A 25,298-nucleotide genomic window follows, 5' to 3' on the forward strand; every position below is an offset into this window, starting at 1 on the left:
CTCCCAGTATACTTTCAAGGAAAGAATTCCGCAATCTACCACGCGGTAGCGGACGAACACACTTTTCAAGTTGATTCCAATCATTATGTACATGGTTGCCTATGTTGGTTATCGTTATCTGCTAGTTGAGCGGTTTCTACAAAGAGTCTTACCAAGGGGTTTGACTACGTAGATTCTAATCCAAGGGCTTGGATTGCAAAGGCAACACCAGAGTTCCCAGTGCAATGCTATTTGTTTTTTTTCAGGTAGGGGACGTACTCCTCGCCATTTGAATACAGGTAAGTGAACGTTACGTTCAAATCTCCAAGTACACATCTATTGATTTGGTATTATTCCATTTTTCGTATGCTTTGCTCGGTTTTTCAAGACGTTTAAGTACGCTTGAATGTTACAGAGCCATGCCAAGTGTCCAATCTCTCTTTCTGCCTTATGTTGTTACGAACCTACTTGTAGGGTTCAATTTGGCACGTGTTGTCACATGGGATACAGCATGGTCTAGGAACTCAAGGAGTTCGGTTTAGCCAGTGTGGAGCAAGGCTAATGAGGGTCCCTCTCACTCCCGTCGTAGAGTGTTTGCAGTTACCTCCACACACAAGTACATCTTGTACTTGAAGGATGTTCTTTTTCACACATCCTTACATGAGACATATTCCACATGTGGAGAATATCAGTCTCTGGACTGACACTGACGCCATTATTTCAATTATGTGTCACGACAAAGTCCCTAGGTGCTGGTCACGTCTGTTTTCTGGACCATTTTTAGCACGATGGATCAGGAGCAATTTTGTGGCCAGAAATTGTCAAATGCTTAGAATGACTTGTTAAGGTACAAGTACGGCTAAACAACATTACACATGGTTGTTTATACATATAGCAAGGCTATAAGTTGTTAATGAAAAAGTTTCATTGTCTGTATCTAGAAGTGATCAATGTTTCACCTTCTATTGTAATTCAGACGTTTCAGCAAGGCTTGCAAAAGATTGCAACTGAAAGTATTTAGTTTCTTTTCAGAACTATTTACATTCCTTTTTAATGTGTGCTAGGCGCATCACATTTGCTATAAATATTAGCAAGGATCACCATGGAAATACAGGTTTGGATCTGTTTTTTGCTAAATGCATGCACACTAGGTGTTATGGGCCCTAGTGTTTAGCAAAGGCTGATTTGGAACGGCATGCATATTCCTCAAGTTGTTGCTTATGAAGCATTTTGCACTCTATGTGCACTATCTCTATGAGATTACTTTTGAGTCTACTAATCACCAATAGAGGTTGTGGCTCGGTTTGGGTGTTTGTGGATTTTTTAAGTTAACCACGATGGTTATTTCGCACATTGTTGATTCCTCAACAATGTTATATGCTATTGTGATTTCCCGTTTACCAGTCGTCTGGGCAGACTATCTGTAAACCGTGGGGGAAACACACCTCAGTACTGTCAGTATCCAAGGGGATTGACACATTACAAAGTGTAATCTTGGGCTAAAGGATATGCAAAGTGCGTACATTAGCACCAAACAATCAAATTCATAAGCATTTATTGCTCTTTTTGGAGTTTACTTACTATCAGTTAACGCATGTTGTGACTAGGTAGTCTCTTCATGTATAACTCAGGTTCTCAACCTTGAACACTCGTTAGGGTGGGGTTGTTTACAGATGATGAAAATTGGGACCAAGTCAAGGACTTAAAATTGGCTGATGAGTTATGTCAGCAAGTTACTTTCATGGAAAGTGACAAGAGGTACTCTTTTTGGTACACCTGTGTTGTGACAAACTCGTTTACCATGCTCATGAGCGTTCTAAATGGAGTCTACATACTACGTTTGAATAGGAACCGGTACCATCAGATAGTTACAAATGGACAACAATGTAGAAAATCAAGATGTTACTCTAGGTTTCATTGAACATCCTACTGAACCGGGTTCCGCTCAAATGAACCGTTGGATCCATGTGGGACGTTACAGTAGAAAACATTAGTGTTCTTATGAAGATACCATCACTTGTGTTTTTGCAGATGAAAACACTTCTCCAAGGGGGGAGTAATGTCAGGACAAGGGTAGGACCAGTCCAGGCCAAGGGCCAGGATGGACATGCAGTCAAGGGGGTCCCTATATTTAGAAGGCCAAGGGCCTATATAGGGCATGGCTGGGTGGTGATGAGCATGTTCAGTACTCTGCCCTTTCACTCTCTCTCTCACACACACACACACCCTCTACACAGCTTGTAAAAAATCTCTCTCTCTCTCTCTCTCTCTCTCTCTCTCTCTCTCTCTCTCTCTCTCTCTCTCTCTCTCTCTCTCTACCCCAGACCCCCCTACCTTCCTCTTTTCATCCCCTTCCTTGCTACTCTCTCTCTCTCTCTCTCTCTCTCTCTCTCTCCACCCCCCCCCCCCCCCCCCACACACACACACACGAACCAATGTATTTTGGCTTTGACAAAATCTAATGTGCATACATTACATCACCCATATTGCCCCCAACTACAAAACCATGTTCTAAAGAAACCGTATTCCCTCCAATATTCTTGAAACTATCCCCTTGTCTTGATGACACGCACTATCTCAATCATTCAACTTGGCTCCCACTCTCGTCGATGCGAGACAAGACATTGGGTCCATGGAAAAGAGTCACACCAGCTATGCACATTATGTTGACTACAAGTTTGAGAACATAAGTGCCACACACTACTAGAGTCTTTTGCATTACATGATAGAAAGGCTACAAAAAGGGATGCATATGTCAAATGCTCATGCTCATTTCATATCCACCCCCTTCAATGCACAATAATGAGAGAGATAGGGTACAAGATAGATAGATAGATAGAGAGAGAGAGAGAGAGATAGATAGATATATAGATTTTATTATTGTCCTCGGAGGTCAAATATGACCTAGGGGACCAAAGGTACATGTGATGTAGTATGTGTTTGGCTGATGAGTGACTCTCGATGCTCCAAAATTGTGGTGATGAGAGTCGCAATGGAGAGCCCACACTGTGGTTGGGGAGGAAAGTGTGAAGGTCTAAGTCATGACTGAAAATGTGAGAGAAGCACTCAAGAAGGAAGTTCGGATGTGACCAAAAGCTGAGCACTCTAGTAGTGTGTGGTACTCATACTCTCGAACTTGCAGTGAGCATAATGTGCACAGTCGATTTGACTCTTCTCCATTGCCCCAATGCCCTGTCTCATATTGAAGGGAATGGGAGCTAAGCCGAATGGTTGTGATAGTGCGTATCGCCGACAAGGAGATAGGCTCAAGCATGTAAGTGTGAGTATGGTTTCCTCTTTCAGTGAAGAACATGGTTTTGTAGTTGGGGGCAATATGGGTGGTGTAATGTATGAAGCATGACCCATCGGATTTCTCCCAAGCCATAATACATTAGCGTTGTAAAACAACTTCATTCACTTGGGAGTCAATTAAAGCATCATGTGGCAAGGGTAATGCATCCCATCTCCCAAACCACTTCTTTATGTCTTGCATCCATCCCATGCTCAAGATCTTGCTTTTATGCATCTTTCGAACTTTTTTTCTTGCTTCCCATGCAATTGTAGGAAGTCGATGTGAGGGGTTTTGACGCATCTTTATCATGTACTCCACAACCCTTTCCATGCCCATAACCTCAATTGGAAGAGATCCCGACTCAAGAAGTAGGAGCATTAATGGTGTTTGTGTCTTAACTTGGAGAGTTTGTGAGAAAACACTTTTGGACATTCTCAAACTCCTTCCAAGTAGACCTTGAGATGCTCCCGCCCCACACTTCAACTCCATAAAGAAGAACCGGTGTCACCAATGCATCAAAAAGATACTTCTTGAGAATCCAACACTTGATGTTTCCTGCATTACACATGTTCTCAAATGCATAATATGTTCTCTTTCCCGCTTCCAAATGACACATAGCACATTCATGCCACTTGTGATTGGACGAAACCTCAAGGCCAAGGCAGTTAAAGCTCTCAACAACTTCAAGTGTCTCATGGTTGTACACAATTCATGGCTTCTCCTTATGGTTGGTTTTCACAAGCATAACCCTTGTTTTGGGTTCATTCACAATCAGCCCACTATGCAAGCAAAAGTTCTCAAGGACAACCATAAGCCTTTGTGGATATTCTAAAATGTGTGCTAGAAGCACTACATCATCCGCATACAACAAATGCATGATTACAACATTGCAAATATTGACCTCTTGGATGCCTTCTTCTTGCATAAAGTCAAGTACCATTTTTTCCAATTGATCGATGCATAGAACAAAGAGAGTTAGTGACAACGGACATCCTTGTTTAACCCCAATAGTGCTTACAATTTGTTTTTTGAAATTCTTCTTTCCATGCGCAATTGACGTATCACCTTCTCATAGATTCGAGAAACCGTAAGCATAAACTCACTTGGAACTTGGCGTTCTTCCATCCTTCTCCACAAATTGTTATGTGGAATCATATCAAAGGATTTCTTAAAGTCCACAAAACAACAATACAATCGCTTGCCTTTCAATCGACTTTCCTCCATGAGAACACAAAGAGTGACAAGATGATCAATGGTGCTATGGCATCGACGAAAACCTGCTTGTCCTTTTGCACGCTTGTCATTCTCTTCAACCCAATCACTCAATTTCATCTCCATTATGCACCCAAACAACTTTGCCATAAGAGACCCAATCATTAAAGTCCGGTAGTTGTTTACATTCTTTACATCCCCTCCTTTATGCAAAGGCTTGACCCAATTAGTACTCCAATCATAAGGCATACCATGTTGAAGTGCAAGGTTGAACATATTACACATCCACTCGTGGTGGGTAAAATCTCCCATCCATTTGATCGTCTCTAGCTTGATACCTTGAAGATCTCCCGCTTTGCGAGTGGCCAACTTTTCAAGCCCACCGCATACATCCTCAGTAGTAAAAAAAGAGGACATACATGGGAATGAACCATAAAATGGTTTTTTTTAGCATTTTGTTGCTCATATAATTGCCTACATTGTGTGTACATGTCCACAAGACTCAAGTTATCAAAAATATCAACCCGCTTGCCCCTCAAGTTTCTTCAAAATCTTCCACATGCACATGCCTTTTCTTGGACTTGAAATTTTTTTTGCTTTACTTCCCATCTTCTTCTCTTCTTTTGAATCAATGCCTTATATGTATGAAAATGACTTTGATAGTTGTCTTTGTCCATAGTTGCATCAAGCTTTATCAAGGACTTTCGAGCATCTTGACATTCTTTATCAAACTACCTTTTGCGTGATCTATCTTTGTTGGTACCATGGAGATGCTTCATGGCAAAGCATTTTTTGGCACAAGAACACATAACTTTCTTGAAAGCTTCCCATTTAGTTTCCAATGGTGCATCATATTGAAGCTTTGTCATCCATAGCTTTTGCTCAACCATTTCAATGTACATTGGTGCCCTTTTGAAATCCATACATAGTGATGTCTTCTCTTCCCTTTGGCTGAGATTATCATGCTTAGTTGCTTCTCCACATGCAAAGTCAATACATAAGGTTCGATGGTCTGATTCCAGGGTCCATTGGCCAAACATAAAACTCTTTATGCTATACATGATGGCTTCGAAGAGTAGTGTATAGTCAATCACACTATCCCCATTATGTTTTCTACATGTAAATCCATTGGTTCCACTCCACAAAGATACACCATTGGCAATGAGCATACTCGTGCTATGACACATGTGTAAAAGTAACTTTCCATAGTGCTCCAACTCTTTCTCATCCATTGAAGTATGATCATACAAGTAAACTTTCTCCAACTCCCTTGAAATGTATGGCATATCAAATTATGTTGCAATGTTTTTGTGTGAGCATTCATATCCCCAAATATAATAACATCACCTTCGTCTTTGAAATAAGCAATGTCCTCTTCTAAATCCAAAAATGGATGATCTCTATCCATGCAAGCATAAATGGGGGAATCATGATGAGGAATGTAGCAACCGGCTACAAAAATGGGTGCTCTTTTTGGTGTCATAATTTTCAACCATACATAACGTTTGTGCGTGTCATCTTTCACAATTGATACAAAATATTCCAATCCTTTCTTAACCATACATGCTACCCCTCCTTGCCCTCTTCGTTGCTTGAGATTCTTTGACCATATCAATAAATGTACATTGTAATCCTCCAAGTCGTTAATCCTTTGTGTACTATCATGCTCCCAAGTTTCAACAAGAAGTACAACATCAGCTTTGCTTGTTACTTCATCAATGTCAACTCCCGCATTCCATGGGTATCCATTGCAATTCCAAAGCTTACTTTCAATTGTAACTCGGCCTCATAGGTCGTGTATTCCTATTTGTTGGAGGGACTTGCATCCTCCTTGGGCACATTTTCTTCACGAGAGATCTCCTTGTTTTTCTTATTCCTCTCCTCATATGCCTTGCGACACATATTTTGTTGCTTGATAGTGCGGTCTTCATATACAAAATATTTTGTATCCCTCAATTAGATCCAACTATTATCAAAGATAATCTTTTGTTTGGTCTCATCCGGCATGGTGCATACAATGGTCGTTCTCCCGAGCGAGGAGCTCCTTGCTTACCCACTCTATGTACTCCATAAACCATAACTCTTGACATGCCAAAGTGGGTTTTGAAGAAATCTTTGATAACAATGGCAAGAGAAGGAGGTATCTGTAACTTATCTTTAGAAATTCCATGAATAACAATGTTCTTGGAACATCGCTCCCGTTCCTTCAACTCCTCTACATCCACATTCTCAACATTCTTTGTTTGAGCCATAGCTTGCATGAGGGAGGAATTAGGAACCACATTTCTACCACATACATCAACCCAAGACTTGTTTGTGCATACATTTTTCATGTCATATACATCCCGACTCATGGTGTCCAATTTTTCCTCTTTCAATACATGGTCATGCTCTACTTTGCTCATGCGCTCCTTCAAAGCATTCAAGTCCACAAGAGGGCGTTTATGTTCCTTGACTTCCTCTTCAAGTTGCATCAAACATGTTGTTGGAATCTCAAGTGTCCTCTTGAGATTCTCATTCTCAACCACAAGAACCCTTAGGGTGCCATTCTCCATTGCAAGTGCCCATAAGTCTTCACCTTGTTTGTTTATGGTCTCTTGCAACGATACCAAGTATGCCATGATCATCTCCACACTTAGGAGATTTTGGATAATTTTCTACAATGGTTGTGGACCTTGTTGAAGAAGAATAACCCTTGAGAGTGCCGGAAGACCATGTATGTAAAATAAGAGATGAGAGTCAACTCCTCCGAACCTGTTCACTTCAAACTGTGGGTCTCCAAGCAACATTGTGTCTGAAGCCAGGCCTAGTGGTCGAGCTATGCGTTGGAAATCTGGACATTCTCGACGGCCTCGTCAAGGGTGCAGAAGGCATCTACAAGCTCTGCACTACATTCTCCGATACGACATGCCTTTGGATTCATTTCACCAACCGTAGCATAGGGCAAAAACAAAGGTACGACCATCGTCATCTTCGCAACCCACTCACATTGCCTAGTTGGACGCCAATTCTCCGCATCACACGCGAATTCCAAATTGGCAAGAACTACTTCAACACCCTCACACGCAAGCAATTCCCAGTTCAGCCTGCTACGGCCCGCACAATTCACCGATCGCAAGGGCTTACACTCAACACACTAGCTTTCAACCCCAAAGGGATTAGGTCTCACGGCCTCGCATACACTGCTCTCACACGGATTCGTGACACTGCAATCTATATTTGGTGGAGAGCTTGCTGCCCTGCAACATTCACACCGACACATCTGTCCTCAAAGAGCTCCACAGGTTGAGAACAAAAGCAGCTCATTCCCCCGTCCAAAAGCAGCTACATCTCCACCAAGATACACATTACATTGTCCAATCACTGAACGTCGTCTCCCTTGGAAATCATGCAAACGATATCATCCATGACAAAAGCCTAATGGCCTCCGATGTCCTCTACCTACAAGAGACTCGACAACATGCGACAACCATTCCAGGCTTCCACAGCATATCCTCAACACAACTACACGGCATCTCCATTCTCCATAAAGACAACCTAATACCTACACAAATACACATCTGCATCAATCAAACACTTGAAACGATCCATGCAACTTTCCACTGCACCAAAAAGTGCCTAGCGACAGTCATTTCACTCTACAGGGCACCGACATCATCACTCCCACGATTCCTGCATAGCATCTCCAATCTTCTTGATTCAACCCGCACCATGCGACCACTAATCATAATGGGAGATTTCAACAATTACGCACTTGAGGAAACCAGCACATATAGAACCCTTTCCAACCTCATTCTCCAGCACGGTCTCCACCAATTGATACACCATCCAACCACAGTACACTATGCTAGACCACGTATGGGTTAGCAATGACCTACCGCAAACCATGTCCGGCACTAACTACAACTACTGGTCCGACCACTCCACTACATACCTCCTCATTGCCAAAAACTGACCTTCCCTTGCTTTCTGCAGGCCATTGTGAGTTCTCACCTTGTTTTAAATACCAAAAGACAATGATTTGGCCTCTTCCACTAGCAAGTCAAAAAGAAGAAAAAAAACAAAAAAGAAAGAATCTCCAAATATCAATACGAAAAAGGTGAAGGGTAACATTGTAGGAACTGAGAAAATTGTAGAGGTGCAGAGCTTCATAGTGCAAAGCCACGAACGCCCCTCCAAAGATAATCCGTTTTTCTTTCCTGCAGCTACACTAGGCTTTTGACAGTAGCAACTATGTCGGCTGTGAAGATCTTGGGACTGAAAAGGGCCAAAAGGGTAAAGGCGGTGGCAAAACCAATCCATATCACCGAAGGCTAACGTAGCCTTGAAAGGGGTAGTCTTCTCTGTATCCCTCGGTCAACTAAAAGGGGCGACTGGTGCCACAACCCCTCTGAAGTGCTTCAAGAAAAGAAATCCCCTGACCCTAAGGAACCTCCAGATTCTCCTAGGGCCACAAATGTGTAGACCGGCGGACAGGGGTCAGATGTTGAAGAGTTTGTTCCCCTCTCCCAATGATGAAAGTCCTGGCTATTCATTCATGGAACATGAAAGGATTGAAGACCCGAAAGAAGCATGCCCTCTTCTGGGAGGAAGTTAGAAAGGAGAAGGAAGTTGACTTGGGCCATCCAAGAACATCATCTAGATGCTCGCAGCAGAAGAAAATAGGCATTGGGAAAGAAGTTGGTGTTCTATGGAGCGACAATGGATGGGTTCAGTGGAGTCCTTTCTATTGTGGACAAGGAACTAGAGCCCAAAGTGGTCTTTAATCACCCCTTTGGGAGAGCCCTAGGAGTGAGAATCATGTGGGTAGATCAACTTATCATTGTGGTCAACATGTATGACCCTTGCAATGCAAAGGATATAACCAAATTGTGGATGCACCTTAGGGATTCCCCTATTGAAGGAGAGTGGCTTCTGATTGTTGACTTTAATATGGTGGAGAAAAGTAGGGATAGAACAAGCTCAGCCAGTCTGTCGGTAAGTTCTGAAAAAGTTGGGTCTCTGTGGGAAATGGGCTATCATGAACCTGTGGGAGGTGGGTCCCCGGAATAGCACATTGGGCCTTATGTACACAAGCCTAGAGTATGCCCGCACGGCTTCCCGACTTGACATGTGTTAGTGCTCTCACCAGGCTAATTGGATCCCGTCGCTACTTGAGATGAAGGTGCTACCAACAAAGAGCATGTCGGACCATATACTGTTACACCTGAAACTCAGGAAATCCAATGAAGAGGGGCAGTCCCCCAAGGGAAGTAAGAAGCTACTTGTTAGTGGGACGCACCTGTTCAAGGATCCTCTATTTAGAAGTCTTACCACCAAGAAAGCTTTGAGCAAACTCAATAAAAATGTTAATCTTGAAAAACCTAAAGCTTGGGACCTCTTTGCTCGAAGTATTCAAAAAGAGATCAAAAGCTCAGGCTTTTGGATGAAAAAGAACTGGAAGAAGCTTGAAGAGGAGGTTGCTAGTCTGACTTCCAAAAAATCTTCTAGGCTGGCCTCCAAAGAACACAAAAGGTGGCTGAAAGCGAAAGCCAACCTAGCCTAGCAGCAGCTTGAGGAGGTCAAGAGGGCGAGCTTGATATCTAGAGAGACCTTCCTCCAATCGGAGGCCGCTAATCAAGCACATTTTTTTAGGGCCCTAAAAATCAAGAAGAGTCGCGGTTCCATCCACTCACTCACATATGAGAATGGGAATGCTACACAAGACCAAGACGTAATCACCTCAACTAGATCATTGGCCAACAAGAGACCCGCTCTCAAGAAGTGGATGAAGCTAGAGCGACCTTTCTTGAGAGTGTCAACAGGAAAGTTTCCCAACTCTGAAGATCATCTTGAGATGGCCTTCTCTGAAGATGAATGCTCGCTTCCATTGCAAGCTCTCGGCAAGGAGAAATCCCCTAGTTGGGATGGTCTAGCCACGGAATTCTTCATGGAGTTCTGGGAGAACCTCAAGGTCCCGATCACGTGTATGGCTAACCAAGCTTTGGTCAAGGGGTCCTTGGATCCCAATGTGAAAAGAGGGCTTATCAAGCCTATCCCGAAACAGGTTTTCTGCTTGTAGCTTAAGCAATAGCATCCCATAACTATGATGTATGTGGCATACAAAATCATTGCCAAGGAAGTCTCTCTTAGAATGGCCCCCCTTCCTTGACAAAGTCATCTCCCCTCATCAACAGAGGTTTATGAAAGGAAGGTCAATATATGACAACATTTTGACATCAATGGTTGGCATTGAGTATGCAGCCTTCATGAAGCAAGAGTGTAGTCTGCTTCAGCTAGATCTGGACACGGCGTATGATAGGATTGTGTGGTCCTTCATTGAAGATGTCATGAAATCACTGGGCTTTGGGCCGTGCCTTTGCAATCTTATACACACTCTGGGTGCGAGTAGCCAATCTGAGCTCTTATTCAATTATAGAATTGTGGGCTCCTTTCAATCCAAAAGATCGATCAAGCAAGGATGCCCCCTGGCCCCTCTTCTCTTTGCTGCAGGATCGCATCCTCTGATAACGATGATCGAAGTTGTTGCTAAGCGGGGGGAAATACAAGTATTAACTTTGCCCGGCAACGACCAGCTCCTAACCAAGATGTTTGTGAAAATCTCCCTCCTTTTCTTGAAAGCCTACCCTCAGGTGCTCATGAAGGCCCTCGAGATTGTGCAAACATTTTTTGTGGCTTCTGGGTCGAAGTGTAGTATGGAGAAGTCTAGACTGATCTCCCTGATGAAAAACGACTCATTTGACCCATTGGGCTGGTCAAAGGAGATTGTGTCTAAAGGTAGGATTTTTAGGCATCTGGGCGCCCCCTTAGGGGTGGACATTACTCACAAGCAAAGGGTCCAATGGGTCCTTGAGAAGATTTAGAGGAAAATGAGAAGGTGGGAGTATGTGTTGCTTCCCTTCTAGAGTCAGGTCAGAGTGATCAATTCATTTATGCTTCCTTATATTGACTTCACCAGCCCACTCCTCAAAATAGCCAAATGTAATTGGAAAGAGATCTTGAAACCACTTAAAAGATTCTTATGGAGGAACAACACTAAAGCCTCGTCACCGTGGCAATGGGCAAAGTGAGAAGGTATCGCTCAACCGTTAGTCCAAGGTGGCCTTGGAATTCTCAACCCTGTGGTTCATGTTGAGGCCCTGTGTGCCAATGTTGTGGTCTCAATCACAAATCAAGACCAATTTTGTGCTATCATGACCAAGGATATGATCGACAAGGCAAAACTCTTCTCTCAAGGTGGTCAGTGGAAAGGGGTTCAGGTGCATGACAAACTTTTAGCCCCAAGGGGGCTAGCCTAAGACTGAGTGGCATCACGGCAGAGCTGGTGCAAAAGTGCAATAGAGAAACAAGGGCATTGGAATGGGGCGATTTAACCCGATACTTCCAGAGTCCATTTTGCACTGGTCCCCCTGGCTATCTAAAGTTGTTGGGGTTATCCTAAACCCTTATTGGAGAGAAACTGCAAGAAGGATGGACAATAAGGGACTTCAACGGCTAAGCCACTTCTCTGATAGAAACAGCAAGTGCTGGAAATCCTCTAATGAGGTGGTTTCCTAGTTTCAACTCAATGACACTAAGAAGCTACTTGTCAATAGGGTTGTAGAAGGCTTGGGCAGTGTTCTGATGTCGAGTGTTCTGATGTCGATCTGTGAATCTACTTTTGAGTGGAAAGCTTAGAAATGGCCCATGAGTAGCCGATTCTCTAAAACCCTATACCAAGGGCATTTACCAAGTGTTAATTCATGAGGTTGATTGGTTCGCCCCTTTAAACAAGAAATGGAAGAAGCAATGGTCAGAGGCTCAATGAGTAGAGGCCATGAAGAACATCTGGAATCCACAGTGGCCTTAGTTTATGAAGATATTTCTATGGAAGGTACTTTGGGGGGCCTTGCCAACAGGTGTCAAGATTCAAGCGTGTGGTATTGGGACTGATAGATGTTCAAGGTGCAGATTGGCCAACGAAGACCTCGGCCACCTTTTCATGGAATGCCCAGCTATTAGAGGCCTTGCAGGAAAGATGTGCAAATGGATACAAAGGACGTGGAAGATAGGATTTTAAAAGAGGGATGTGTGCCTTGGTGGCAAGCAATTCCGTAGTTCTGCACTTCTAATTTGTAACAGAGAGGTCGCTAGCAAAGACATGACAGTTCCTGGCCTTCGAGTATTACTGAAGAAACAATATCTGACATTCACACACACACACATATGTCAAATAGTATTTAACATTGAATAACAACCATTCAAATAAATATTCTTCATAATTTATTAAGTAAGCCATGATGTGAACAATCAAGTACTTAAATTATATGGTGTGAGTTTTGTTTGAAATGAATTGAAATGTCAACTATCAAAGTTATTGTGATGGTGACCATTGGATGGTGAGAGGTGCAAAGAGGAATTGCATGTTTTTTCTACCACTCCCCTCTGGCATCCAATGGAATTTCTATTGTTTTGCTACAAGAGGCGGCACGCTTGTCAATCGCTTTGAATATGTGTGGCTCACCGGGCAATTGTGTGAAGACCTTTTCATTGTGTTCATCCTTTGCCTTGTTAGAGTAGAATAGGTGTGATATGGTTATGTCAGCAGGCAACTCTCTGTGGAAGGAGTTGTTAATGTATGCAAGGTCGCTGCTGGTGTGTGAGCCAATTCTCATTCGGTTGAGCACCTCTATAAACTGTCCATCGGTTTGTCTCATTGTCATCGTTACTTCGTAGCACTTAAGGAATTCATGCCAGTACGAAGGTGCAACCGCCTCGAGAAGATATCCAAGAGTCTTTGACTGGGCTAGCTTGGCAGAGGTCACCACAGAGTATGATATCTAGGCCACCAAAAGGTTGGTCGTGTTTTCTCTTGATGGCACGAAGACGTGAGTCAGCCAATGAGAAGACACTTGATCCTATCAAGGAGACTTCATCAAACACTACAAGCTCCAAATCTTGATAAAGTAAGGATAATGCATCTAGCTTTTTTGCTCTGAGGCTTGTGTGTGTCGTAGTTATCAAAGGCAAATGTAAAGCCGAGTGTATAGTTGTACCACCAATGTTGAATGCTGCCTTGCCTGTATATGCCATCAGGAGTGCCTTAGGAAAGTCAGCATTGTGGCCCGACTTATGCGTGTAGAAACGAATGAGGGCTTCGACTAGCAAGAGCAACGTGAATGTTTTTCCAGTGCCTGCTCCACCTGTGAGGAAGAGATGTATCTTTTTTGATGGCGCTATGCGTTTTTAAGCATGACATCATCCAGGATGAGTCGCTGTTGTGGGTTTAGTTTCTTTATTGATGGGTGGAAATCCTCATTGGTCATGCCAATATGTTTGGAAAAATGCAAAGAAAATGGTTTCTTCGTTGGTTGGTTTGATGGGGTGTTGATCATCACGTTGGCATTGTTGGAATCGTTCAAGGAACTTACACTTCTCGTGTCGCGTGAGGTTGTGATAGCTGTTGCAAATCTATCAAGTGGAGCTGGCTCGACAACAAACTGTGATTCATTGTTTTTCATTGTTTCAATGTTCAAAGTGTAGACATCGATCCAAGACGAACCTTCGGGTAGGTGCTCATTCTCATGCCTTGACCACGGCAAGAAGAGAAGGCATTGTTCTCTATAGTGGTTGTCAGGGTCTTTGGCTTTATTGTATCTAACGTACCGTACGATGTGTGCCCTCTACAGCAACCTGTCAGGCCTGGAGGGATTTTTCGTTGTGGAAGCGAACTGGGCCAAGCACATGGCAAAGAACGAGTGTGGTCTGGAGGCATATTTGTCAATGATGGAGGCAGAGAAGATTTTTGTTGTGTCGGGATGCATTTTTTGCCAGGCGTTCTTTTTTTTGAGAACGAGAGCACGCTCTTCAGGTGGGTTAGTATTTATGTATATGAATTCTCTAGACGAGCTATGCAATGGAAGCGGGAGACATATGTAAGCAGCTTGCTGTGAACTAATTTGCTGTGTGTTAAGGATTGTGCTACCAACTTTTCGTAGTCTCTCCAACGTTGTTGCATTGTTTGCGACACAGTGATCAACTTGTGCCTTGATTGCTCCTATTAATGTATTGTCCATTTTTGTCATGTATGAGGTGCAATAGCTCGCAGGTCCATGTGCATTTAGCACGAACTGTATATCTGTACTTGCATTCCAAAGTGAAGCTATTGATTTGTTGAAGTTGTTTGTGAATATATCGCTTGGTTTGCGCATGAGAAAAATAGTGGGTCCTGAGATAGTTGCTTGCAATGCAAGCAAGTACTGTTCCATGGAGAGTTGTACTTGTTCTAGCCATTCTTCAAATGTAGGGACATTTTGTAAATCAATTTGGCTGAGTTGTTTTTCGATTTGTTGCAAGTAAAGCTTACCTTGTCTAGCTATGTTCGCCTCAAGTATTCCTTGTCGGATAATAGTTGTGAATGGCATGGGAAAACGTGGAAATCCAAAACGGCAACTTTTGCTCTTCTTTTGGCAAGTCTTATGATGCTTGTGCTTGTAAGCTTCAGAAAGGTCATTGGGCAAGATGGATCTATCTGTGCTAATGTGAGTATCTATAAACAATACAATATCTTGATCTGAGTGTGTTGTGAGTGATGGAGCATTTTCTAGCCACAATAAACCATGATCATGTTGGCTACCGCGACTTTGGAACTCCGTGATGAAAAAGAAGTCTCGTATTTTGCCACATATGGAGGAATCAATGCGCAACAACCGTTTCATTGTGTTGAACCTGTTGACGTAGAAACGAGCAGTTGTAATGGGATCAGCACGAATGAGGCGACGCTGATATGAGCTCAGACTCTCGTCAGGTTCTTGTCTCAGTGGAACTAACTTCTCAAGTGCAGCAAGAAGCTCTTTCCATCTTCATTCTGCAGAGGAGAACGTGACAAAAAATGTAGGCGGTCCAAGTTGCCGGATCATTGCGAAGACTTTTTTTTTCATCTTTTCCTTGTAGTCGGGGGATGTTCGCAGTGCCTCTAAAGCCTAATCTTGAGTTGAGAAGCCTCTCTATGTTTGTGTCTTCTACAACTTGCCTTGTAGTTAGCATTGCACCTCCTAGCTTTCCCTTGCGCATTCGCACCCAAACAGAGGAAGAAACTTGTTGCGACATGATTTTGATAGACTTGAAAAATAAATTCTCGATGTCCAGGGCGAATCTTCTATCGACGTTCAGGAGCTCCCACTTTGCGATCGTTTGATAATCCTTGGTTGCGGCCTCCCTATATCTTCTAGGGGACCCGAAGAAAAGAGTTGGGAAGCTCAACTCCTCGCAATACTCGTCCGTGAAGATGCTCAACGGTGAATTGCCCTCGCAAGGTGCAACATGAAGAATCTTGCCACTGTAGTCGACAACCTCTGCCACACTTGTGACCCCATGAAGCATGACATCAGTCTGATCATCCTCAAGCTCAACATCGTGCGCATTGTCGTTAAGGGTATTTGCAGGAGCCATACTTAAACTAGAAAGGTGTGCAAGCCACTTGTCGTTGATGGTGACACCTTCTCGTGTGTAGAGTGGTGTGGACACAAACGTAGTGGTTGCACGCATTGTGAGCAGGGTCACACAACACCGCTTAGGTAACATCTATCGTACTCGAGTTTTCGTTTGATTCCCACAAGGACAGAAGCCTCATCCTCAATGAAGCGAGGCAGCACAGCCTGGCTCTTCTCCAAGTTGGTAAGCACATTGACAACACTACCTCTAAGCCCATACTGACCATCATACGTCAGTTCACGTATCTTGGCGAAGGGAATACGAATGGAGACCAAGCGTGCCTCTACGGGGTTTAGATCTGACACAAAGGGAAGCGTTGGATTGAACCCTGTTTCTTGCAAGCTCCACAGGCGATTGCTATCGCTTGTCAAGTGTTTCTTGCACTAGCTGCAGACGTACACATCCGCATAGCGTCTTCGCTTCATTGAAGTGGATTCCGCAACTGAAGGCAGAAGCTGACGTGTTAGCTGGTGGCAGAATAGCAAGTGTCCACATTTTTCGCAGGGTGTAATGGGCTTCTCCTTGATGCTTTTGTTGTATCTCTTAATCGGCTTGCTCAACCTGGCATGGGTGCGTCGTATCTGAGCACCAGTGACCAGGTCCTTCTCGTTCTTCAGGCGTGAAAGCTTGCATTTCACGGCCTGGGTTGTGTGCAACGTGTGTGGGTGTTTGGCTTGGAACATGCGGACGACCTCAACATCAGGCAAAGTCTCATGCAACAAGGATAGCTGATGCAAAGTGGCCACCTCATCTCTTTCCATCGAACACGTGCACGGCTTGAGCACGTTGTGAAGGTGGGAAGGTATGTGATGCCATTGCTTGTTTCGGAGAGCAGAATGCCCTTTGCAAGAAATGGTTTCGATGGCATCCCCAAGATGATTGTTCTCATGCTTCCATTTCTTTTCAAATACACTTTTAACCTACAAGTCGCAAAGCGAGCGAAGGCTGTTAATACGTCGAGGCTAAGGGAAAGTGAGTTGGTGCATGTTGAATACAAAGAAGAGAATTTTGTGACTGTCATTGCGCTAGTGGCCCCATCAGTACGGAAGAAGAGGCATGCACCCGGGACAGCATGTCTATCATGCAAGAAGCTCTCAAACAAGTCGTTGAGCAAATTTGATCTAAGGTCATGCGGTGCACTTGTTGAGTTTTGGAGATGGTGTAGCGCGAGGAAGATGTCTGAATTGTTCGGAAACTGTGCCGCGAAAACGGTATCGGCCAAGTGAGTCATTGGAAAGACACGCAAAGATTGTAAATATTAAGTCACCTTGTGTGTTTGTTTGTGTGTGTGTGTGTGTGTGTGTGTGTGTGTGTGTGTGTGTGTGTGTGTGTGTGTGTGTGTGTGTGTGTGTGTGTGTGTGTGTGAGAGAGAGAGAGAGAGAGAGAGAGAGAGAGAGAGAGAGAGAGAGAGTCTGTGCTTTGGAAGGTTGAAAAGATGGAGAGGAAGGAAGAGTAGAGAGCGAGTTATGGAGAGACACCTTGGAAGGTTGAAAAGATGGAGAGGAAAGAAGAGTAGAGAGCGAGTTATAGAGAGACACCATGGCAACAAGGCTCAAAAGCAAGATACGATTTTCTTCTGAAACTCGATATACAATGGACAAGCCAAAATTTAGTTCATAGATTGTAGAGGGGTCTAGGTAAGGAAGCATAGTTATTCGTGGTGAAAGGCCAAAAGCTATGGAAATACATGCTCTCAAAGCATCTAGGTTTCCAACAGAGGAGTGAAAGATATCATAGACCCATTTGTGCCAATTTTGAACACACCCTCGACAACAGATGTCGATAAAATATCCCTCGCCTCTAGAATGCTCTCCATGTACACCTCCTTGAAGCTCCTTGACAAGCCCAGAAGACGATCCACCATAGATCCTGACACTTGAACCGCCACAACACGTCTGTCAATGCTACTTCGGATCTGTGCCTCCAGCCTGAGCGTCGTGTTGAAGACGTGATCTTTATCGCAAAGAGAACAACACAATCGGCCTTCAAACTTCTTCACCTTCGGCGAGTCACAAACTGAGCACTGGGAATGCAAGAGAGCTCTATTGAAGTTCACAAAGCGCAAAGTCCCCACAACCTACAAAAAAAAAAAAAACGTGTAAAGACCACTAAAGATGTCTTTATCCGGTTGAGTACAGACCATGCAAAGTCACCTCTCTATTGTAGCCGAGAATCTCACACTGTATATGAAATGCTATGGTCAATTCTTCCTTCAAGCGTGATCCTCGCACAGGGGCCAAATTTGTGACGTCCAGAACAGACAATGTGCGCACCTTGCCAACAAAGAGGCCAATATTCCTAGCCAAAAACATAACAATGTCCTCCCTAGCCATCTGGGCCATGACCCGATCGTAGTCTTGCTTTCGAGAGTTGACAAAGCTCACGTACATATGACAAAAGGTTTGTCAATATCAAAAGAAATAAATGTTGAAGCCAATGCTTCTGACACGTACAACTGTTTTGTCGTCTGGGGTCGGCGGGCTATCAACAACAACCAAATCCCCAAATGTAGTGCCAATTCTTTGATGGAAATTACGACTTTGCAAGACAACAAACTCCAGTGTCGTTAAGGGCGGACGTGGGCTAGTAGTCTCGAAAATTGTAGCGTCAGCAAGAAATGTGCCTATCTTGGTCTTAGGATAGAAAGATAAAGTAACAGGGAATGGGTCACAAGGTCTAATGGTTGTCGACGCATCGACATGCAAGGAGAACAAAGCTGACCCAACATCGTTATGGTTTTTAGCCCTCACAAGAGGACAATCAACCCTGACGAACAAGCCGATCTTGAGCTCCCTGGTGTAGGTCTGAATGAAGGGATCCACAACGACGACCGTGATCGTATCAATGCACTCGGCATCGACGATGTCGAACTTGAAGTAATGTGCATTTTTCTTTTGCCCAGACAAGATGGAACGGTATGTGCCATACCAATTCAAGATTTTCCCCTCTATGGAAAAAGGTTTACTATCCTCATCTATATCGCTAATCATAAATAGCGGCAAGGTTTCCTTGACTAACAAGCTTTTCCCTTTGTCCAATAGAAGACATTCTGAGCAGCTGAAAATTGGCCAACTTCAGAAAATGAGGCTGCAGCTTTGCCTAATTCGCGAGCTGGGCAAGGAAGTTGTTATTGAGACGAAGACGGTGCTTGTGCACACTCCTCTCCTAGTGGAGAGTATCCTTTGCCTGCAAAAAAAAGCAGAGCACCATCTTAACGCAACTCAACACTCAAGAATGCATTGTAGCGAAGAACATCGTAGACACGTTAAGCCTGTTCCACAAAGAATGATTGTGCACACCGGCCATACCTGCACTGCCAACGAGATCGATAGAAGGGCTTCCTTGAAGCAAAGCACGTCTACACCTCTTCCCAGTTGCGATTTCCTCGAAGGCTGGATTTGGCGGCGACCCGGTAGAGCTTGACACTACCAAGTGCGATGAACGTTTGCCTGCAGGACATGGAGGAGACTCAACGAACCTACGTAGTTCTACAGGAGGAAAAGAAAAGGAAGAATCCGATTAACCATAGCATTGACTAGTTGAGGAAAGCAAAGAGAGCATAAAAAACATCCTGCAAGCAGCACACTCGTAAAAGCAAATGAAGAACAAGGCGCAGAAACGAACTTCTTGAAAGGATGCGAACAAGCTTGCGCGAAATATGATTTCTTTTTGGATGAGCAAGCAAACAAGTTATTTAATCTTGGAAAATGTCACGTTTCAAATCCCTTGCCAGGTTGCATACACAAGAAGATTTAGAAATTTTCTCATGCAGGAAAACGGAGTCTCTCAATGTTTTTCATACAATGCATAACATCATGAGCTTCTGCTCGAGAGGCAACGTTTATGGAGGCCTCCGAGCCAGGTAGTAAGATTGCGAGTTACTCAAGCGAGGATGAACATAAAGAGCGTCAAGTGGAGCCTGTTGATTCACTCCCCTCAGGCAATCGAGAAATGCGAGCATGCGTAGACATGCATAAGTCAAAAGCTAATGAAGGGTTGATGCCCGAGGTTGCGCTTGCTGAGGTTTGTGAGTTGTTGCAAGTAGAGACGGCCCAAAAAAGGTATAACCAGAACATAAAAAGAGTGGGGCTGTCGGATACGAGACAGCCGTTGCGTGTGCATGATGCTAGTGCTAAGCCCCCTGCCCCCAATCGTACCTAGCTAGGTATACGGTGCCTCCCTCACAGAAGCTCATGATGTTGAGGTAAGTCACGATGTGAGAATTCTCGTGCTTCTTGTGATACGCTACATATGATATGTATGGTATGGAAACAAGGAGTTAGGTGTGTGAATGACTACGACCTTGGAATGGTCTCCATGCTGACAAGGAGTGTGCATTGCTTGCACCCACCCCATCCCAACAGAAATACGCAAAGTATCGAGGTCATCCTTTACCGACCGAGCCCCATTACTCAAGCTAATCAATGCTCACATATCCCAGTTTGAAGCGTAGATTTCCCGGTTTCAATTTCATTCAACCTTTGATTTCCAAGGTCAAAAATTGGGCAATATAGTTCTAAACACCTTATTTTGGACATTGATTCTGATTATCTATTTGAATGGACCCTAAAAAACAAGATCTAGCAGTGTTTTAGACATAAGACACACACACACACTCTCTCTCTCTCACTCTCTTACTCACTGTGACACACAATGACAATGTCAGAGTGTGCTGTCTTGGAACATGATGCATCGGTGGCATTTACTGAGCCATACAATACTTATAGAATAGACGATATGGTCTCAATCTGCAGCAGCTTCAAATCAAGCAGGGAGGAGAAAGCAAAGCAATCACTAGCAAGAAGCAGGGTTCTAGTTTTGGAATTGCAACATCCGTGGGTACGTCATGCAAGGTAAAGTTGACAATGTCAAGCTTGAGGCTCTCGAATCCAAGGTTGATTCCGAGATTGAAACTTTAATTGCAATGATAGGTGAGCTGGGCATCACCGTGTAAATGGCGGGAACAATAATGCAACGTGTCCTCCCAGCTGTTGATGCCAGCTGCCACTCGGTCATTGTTGAAGCACTGGAAATTCTCCTATCCCCTATTGCCGTAGTGAAGGAACTTCACATAATCTCGAAACAGTTTATGTGGGCATGACAAAGAGCAGCAGGAGATGCTGTGCCAAACGATTATTGGTCAAGCTCTCTCTCTCTCTCTCTCTCTCTCTCTCTCTCTCTCTCTCACTCATTGCAAGTTTCCATATAACCAAGAGCCGAGCAACACTTAGATTGATAGTATACTGCAAGGCTTAGGGAACAAGGGTAGCATAACTACTTTTATTAATGACAAGCATAGGCAAGTAATATATTTTGGTCTATTGAGGACTTGAAACTCGCAGTGCAGTTAAGGCTGAGAAATAGGCTCGTCATGTCATGCTCAGTTGCCTCATTAGGTGTACCAAGCCGAAAGAAAGCAGGACTAGCAAGAACGCCAACGCAAGAAACATTTCGAGTGTGTCGCTCGCAAGCAAAAAGAAACCAGGACCGACAATCAAAACCAACACCAGCATAGCACAAGTAAATAAATTATCGGCATACATAAGCGTACACGAAACCGTTGATGAGGCAAAGAAACAAACCTCCAAAGAAGTCCATGCTCTCACCATCGCTAGACGAGGCATTGCTTGCACTCCCTTCCCCACCACCAACAATACCAGCATCCGATGCCATGATAATAGAGGATCCAGCTACTTCAAGCACGACACACAAACCCTCAAACTAATCCGCAGCAGACGCTCAACAAATTTCAACTCCTCACAAGCGACAACAACTTCTTCAACAGAATTCGGCAGAAGAAAACATTCGTTTACATATGGTGACTCAAGTCAACTTAAATTTGGAATTGCAGCATATCAGGACATAGAAATTGGATAGCAAAGAGAGAATCTTCCACCAAATAGTGATAGCTCAAAGCTTAAACATCAAAGCAAAGATCAGCACTTCCTGGCATATTTACAAAAGCAGCACAGAGAGAATCTTCCAGTAGATAGATAGATCAAAAGTTGAAACAGTAAAAAAGCCTTGAGACTTGCTGCTACATGTACAAAAGACTTGCTGGCATATTTACAAAAGACTTGTTGGCATATTTACAAAAGTAGGACAGAGAGAGAATCTTCCACTAGATAGATAGCTCAAAAGCTCAAACAGTAAAACAAACTTGAGAATTGCTGCTACATCTACAAAAGCACGACACAACATAATGACGATCAACTGAGACAAGGGCTTCTTATCACACTGCGTTTTTCTGACCTTTTATACAAGCTACAATGAGCATGTGCATTATTCTATTCTAAGCATTGCATTCCAACACGTACTCTGAAGCATAGAGAATGAAGACGAACACCGCTCACGCCATTGAATGCAGTCGCCCCTAAAAGCACACGGGTCAACAATCTCGAAAAGCATCTAGATAGCGCCCGCCTTCGGCATTGAACAAACAGCACTGCCGTATGAAACACCTGCACCACTGCACACGTCCTCTGGCAGGAGCAGCACGAAAAGACGTATACCTGCTGCGCGCCACCTTCACGGAAGGAGGAGACCTGCTACACGCATCACCTTCTCTGCTAGGAGCAGGGCAAAAACCGACGAGACCTGCCAAGAGCAGGCTGCAACAGGAAAAGACTTTCCAGGTTGTTTCAAACAACCTTTAGTAAACCTAGGGCCACGTGGCATTCATCCAACACCCATATCGAACGGGCTCAACATTGCAACAACTTTGCAAGCCAAACCCTATAGCCTTTCGCAGGCCAAAAACAAGACAATTCTCTTTGCTTTTGTACTCATTTCTTGAAGCCTTTCCCTCTCTCTATCTTTTGTAGCGTGCACATAAGGCGTTCGTGGTGCAATCGTTGGCACCATGAACGTGCTCAGACCGGCTTGCTGCTTTGCGCACATGATGGTAGTCGTTCGTGAAAAGCTAGAGATGACGTATTGTTGACCTTAAACGCACAGAGTAGGCACATAACCAACGAGCTCCACATCAGCTGTGTCACAGCTTTTGCATGCCTGCAACACCTTTATACTAGTTTTCACCATGCGAACACAGTGAACGTTTGCAAAACGTGATATGGGGGGGGCTCCATTAGGGTACGAGCGATAGCGAGCTGTTTCTCTGAGTGTAAGGGCGTGGTGGATCTTGTTGGTGTGGAGCTCCCTTTTTCACCGAACAGGCTTCATGAATGCTCCATGTGTGCAACATATCTCTCTCTCACAGATATCACGATACTATTCTTTATTTTTGGGCAGGCTGTGCTAGGTCCGAGTTCCGCTGTATTTTAATGAGATTAGTAGGATTAGTGACATGCTTTTTGTAAAAGATGTCAAACATCAATTTACTTTTTAAAAATGCTTTGATCTCATTAGTTGCACGATTTACCAAATATATTTTCCTTGATATGAGGGAGGTGGAAAAGAAATAATCCCCTTTTCATTCGTTGGTACTCCGAAAGGAGAGGTAATCCTAGAGAAAAGATCAATATTAAAGGCACTACTAGCATTACGGAACCTGTCCCCTTGAATATATTAAAACAAGTGTATGTGCCTATAATCATTTTCCCATTTCTTTTCATAAGAATCTCAGAAGATACTCTTATAGTTTTGAGGGAAAAGGGAGGAAAGGTGGCACGTGGAGGGGAAGAGAGAGAAAGCAAGAGTGAGAAAGAAAGGTTCCATCTGTTAGCATCAATAATTTTGTATATTTGGAAAAATGAAATTTTGCCACGTTGCAAATGATTGTGGATAGTTGCCACGAGCTGCAATGGACGATGAAGGAGTAGTAGGAACGCGCGTGAGTGAGCAAGGGAAGTGATGACCCACACTCTTCGAAGTAGGAGGGAACCACAAACCAGAGCGGACGAAGGGCGAGGTGGTCAGAGGCAGCTTTTGCGACAGAGCCCTCGATGGCCCTCTAATGATCGCGCTAAACCCACCTCCTTGTTGCCCAGCTCTGTTTGCGGGAGGCTGAGCAGTGAAACCAGGGGCTTCTCTCTCTCTCTCTCTCTCTCTCTCTCTCTCTCCGTGGACAATAATTCAATCTCTCTCTCTCTCTCTCTCTCTCTCTCTCGGCTTGATTGCGGGCAGCAGGCTCAGGGCCTTGTGCAAAGAGAGTCTTGTCTTGTGTGATGCAGTGGAGGTGGGGGCATCACATGTACGCAGTGGGAGATTGGATAAGGGGGCAGGGGCCGAGGTCGCCATGGCGGTGGATGGAGGGGCTTCCTCTGTCGAGTGCGAGTGACGAGCACGTCACTGCGCATGAACCAGGGAGAATTCAAAATGTTAGCGCCAAAGGGAATCTGATTCGTTAATTAATTAATGAAAGGGTCATCGATCCAGTGTGATTATGACCACTTCATAACGATAGGCTCTTAGAACATATCTTTGCGCAGGCCATGTTAAATCCTTAGGACTTAAATGCAGCTAAGCTCTTAAAATAATACTTGTGCCACTCGAACCCACAGTGTTATTGATGATGGTGTATGTCAGACGAGCGGCACATGGCAACACGAAGGTATTGTTTCGATTGAGAGAGAGAGGGAGAGAGAGCGCATTGCCACCCAACGTCTGCACATTATCCAGAATGTTATGTAACCCTATTCCAGATAAGAGACGTGCAAAGAATTCACATGAAGCAGAATCTGGAAAACCAAGCTATCTTGTCTTTTGTGGTAGTGATCTATCTGAGACCGCTTGTGACATTGTTTAGACAGAAGAATTAGAGGAACGGCTGCTTATTCCTGTTCCGTACCCTATCCACCTTGTGACATACTTCCCCTGTCACATTTCTCGTTCAAATTGTGGTCTCTCTTCTCTCATCCCCATCAAAGAAACAGGATAATGACAAAACGAGAGCTAAAGCTTACACTAACAATGGGCCGAGAAGGGGTAACCGTCATGAGTGTACAAAATCTGGGAGAGGGTAATATGTAATGGAGAGGGGATGGAGCTCTATGGCTAGGGGCCAAGCTAATATGTGTCGAGTATACTAGCATGGTATGCATAATTTAGCTAGCTCCATCCAGTACCGTAGAGAGGGTGTAATATGGGGTGTGCGGGGTTTGGGGGGGGGGGGGGGGGGGGGGGGGGGGGGGGGGGGGGGTGCCTCAGCACTAAAGGGCATGGGCCATTTAATGAAGCCCAGGCGGTGGGATCCACGGCAGTGAAGTTCGGACGCGCGCAGCCGTAGGATGCCGGGGTAAACTAGGACATGGAAAAGTAAACTTGGACAAGCAGTGGGACCTGTCCAAGTTTATTTATCATTATATAGTTTGCCCATATGTCAACTTCCCTGTCGCGGGCGTAGCGGTTAGTGCATTGGGCTCTCATGAGGGTGGCGAGGGTT

At 44.2% G+C, this 25,298-nt stretch overlaps 1 protein-coding gene and 1 pseudogene across 1 annotated transcript in view; one reads left to right on the forward strand and one right to left on the reverse strand.

Annotated features, from left to right (window-relative positions):
* Positions 1-17,648: 17,648 nt before the first annotated feature.
* LOC147418426 (uncharacterized) lies at positions 17,649-19,525 on the reverse strand (annotated as a pseudogene).
* Positions 19,526-24,323: 4,798 nt separating this feature from the next.
* The window catches only part of LOC147418427 (Peptidyl-tRNA hydrolase II (PTH2) family protein), an 88,312-nt gene continuing 87,337 nt past the window's right edge, over positions 24,324-25,298 (forward strand). Inside the window, exon 1 of the mRNA XM_086507462.1 lies at positions 24,324-24,467. Coding sequence (XP_086363588.1) covers positions 24,426-24,467 — 42 coding nt within the window. The 5' untranslated portion in view covers positions 24,324-24,425. The remainder of the gene's footprint in view (positions 24,468-25,298) is intronic.

Source organism: Adiantum capillus-veneris, chromosome 30, assembly GCF_014529385.1.
Source record: "Adiantum capillus-veneris isolate H3 chromosome 30, ASM1452938v2, whole genome shotgun sequence".
NCBI lineage: Eukaryota > Viridiplantae > Streptophyta > Polypodiopsida > Polypodiales > Pteridaceae > Adiantum > Adiantum capillus-veneris.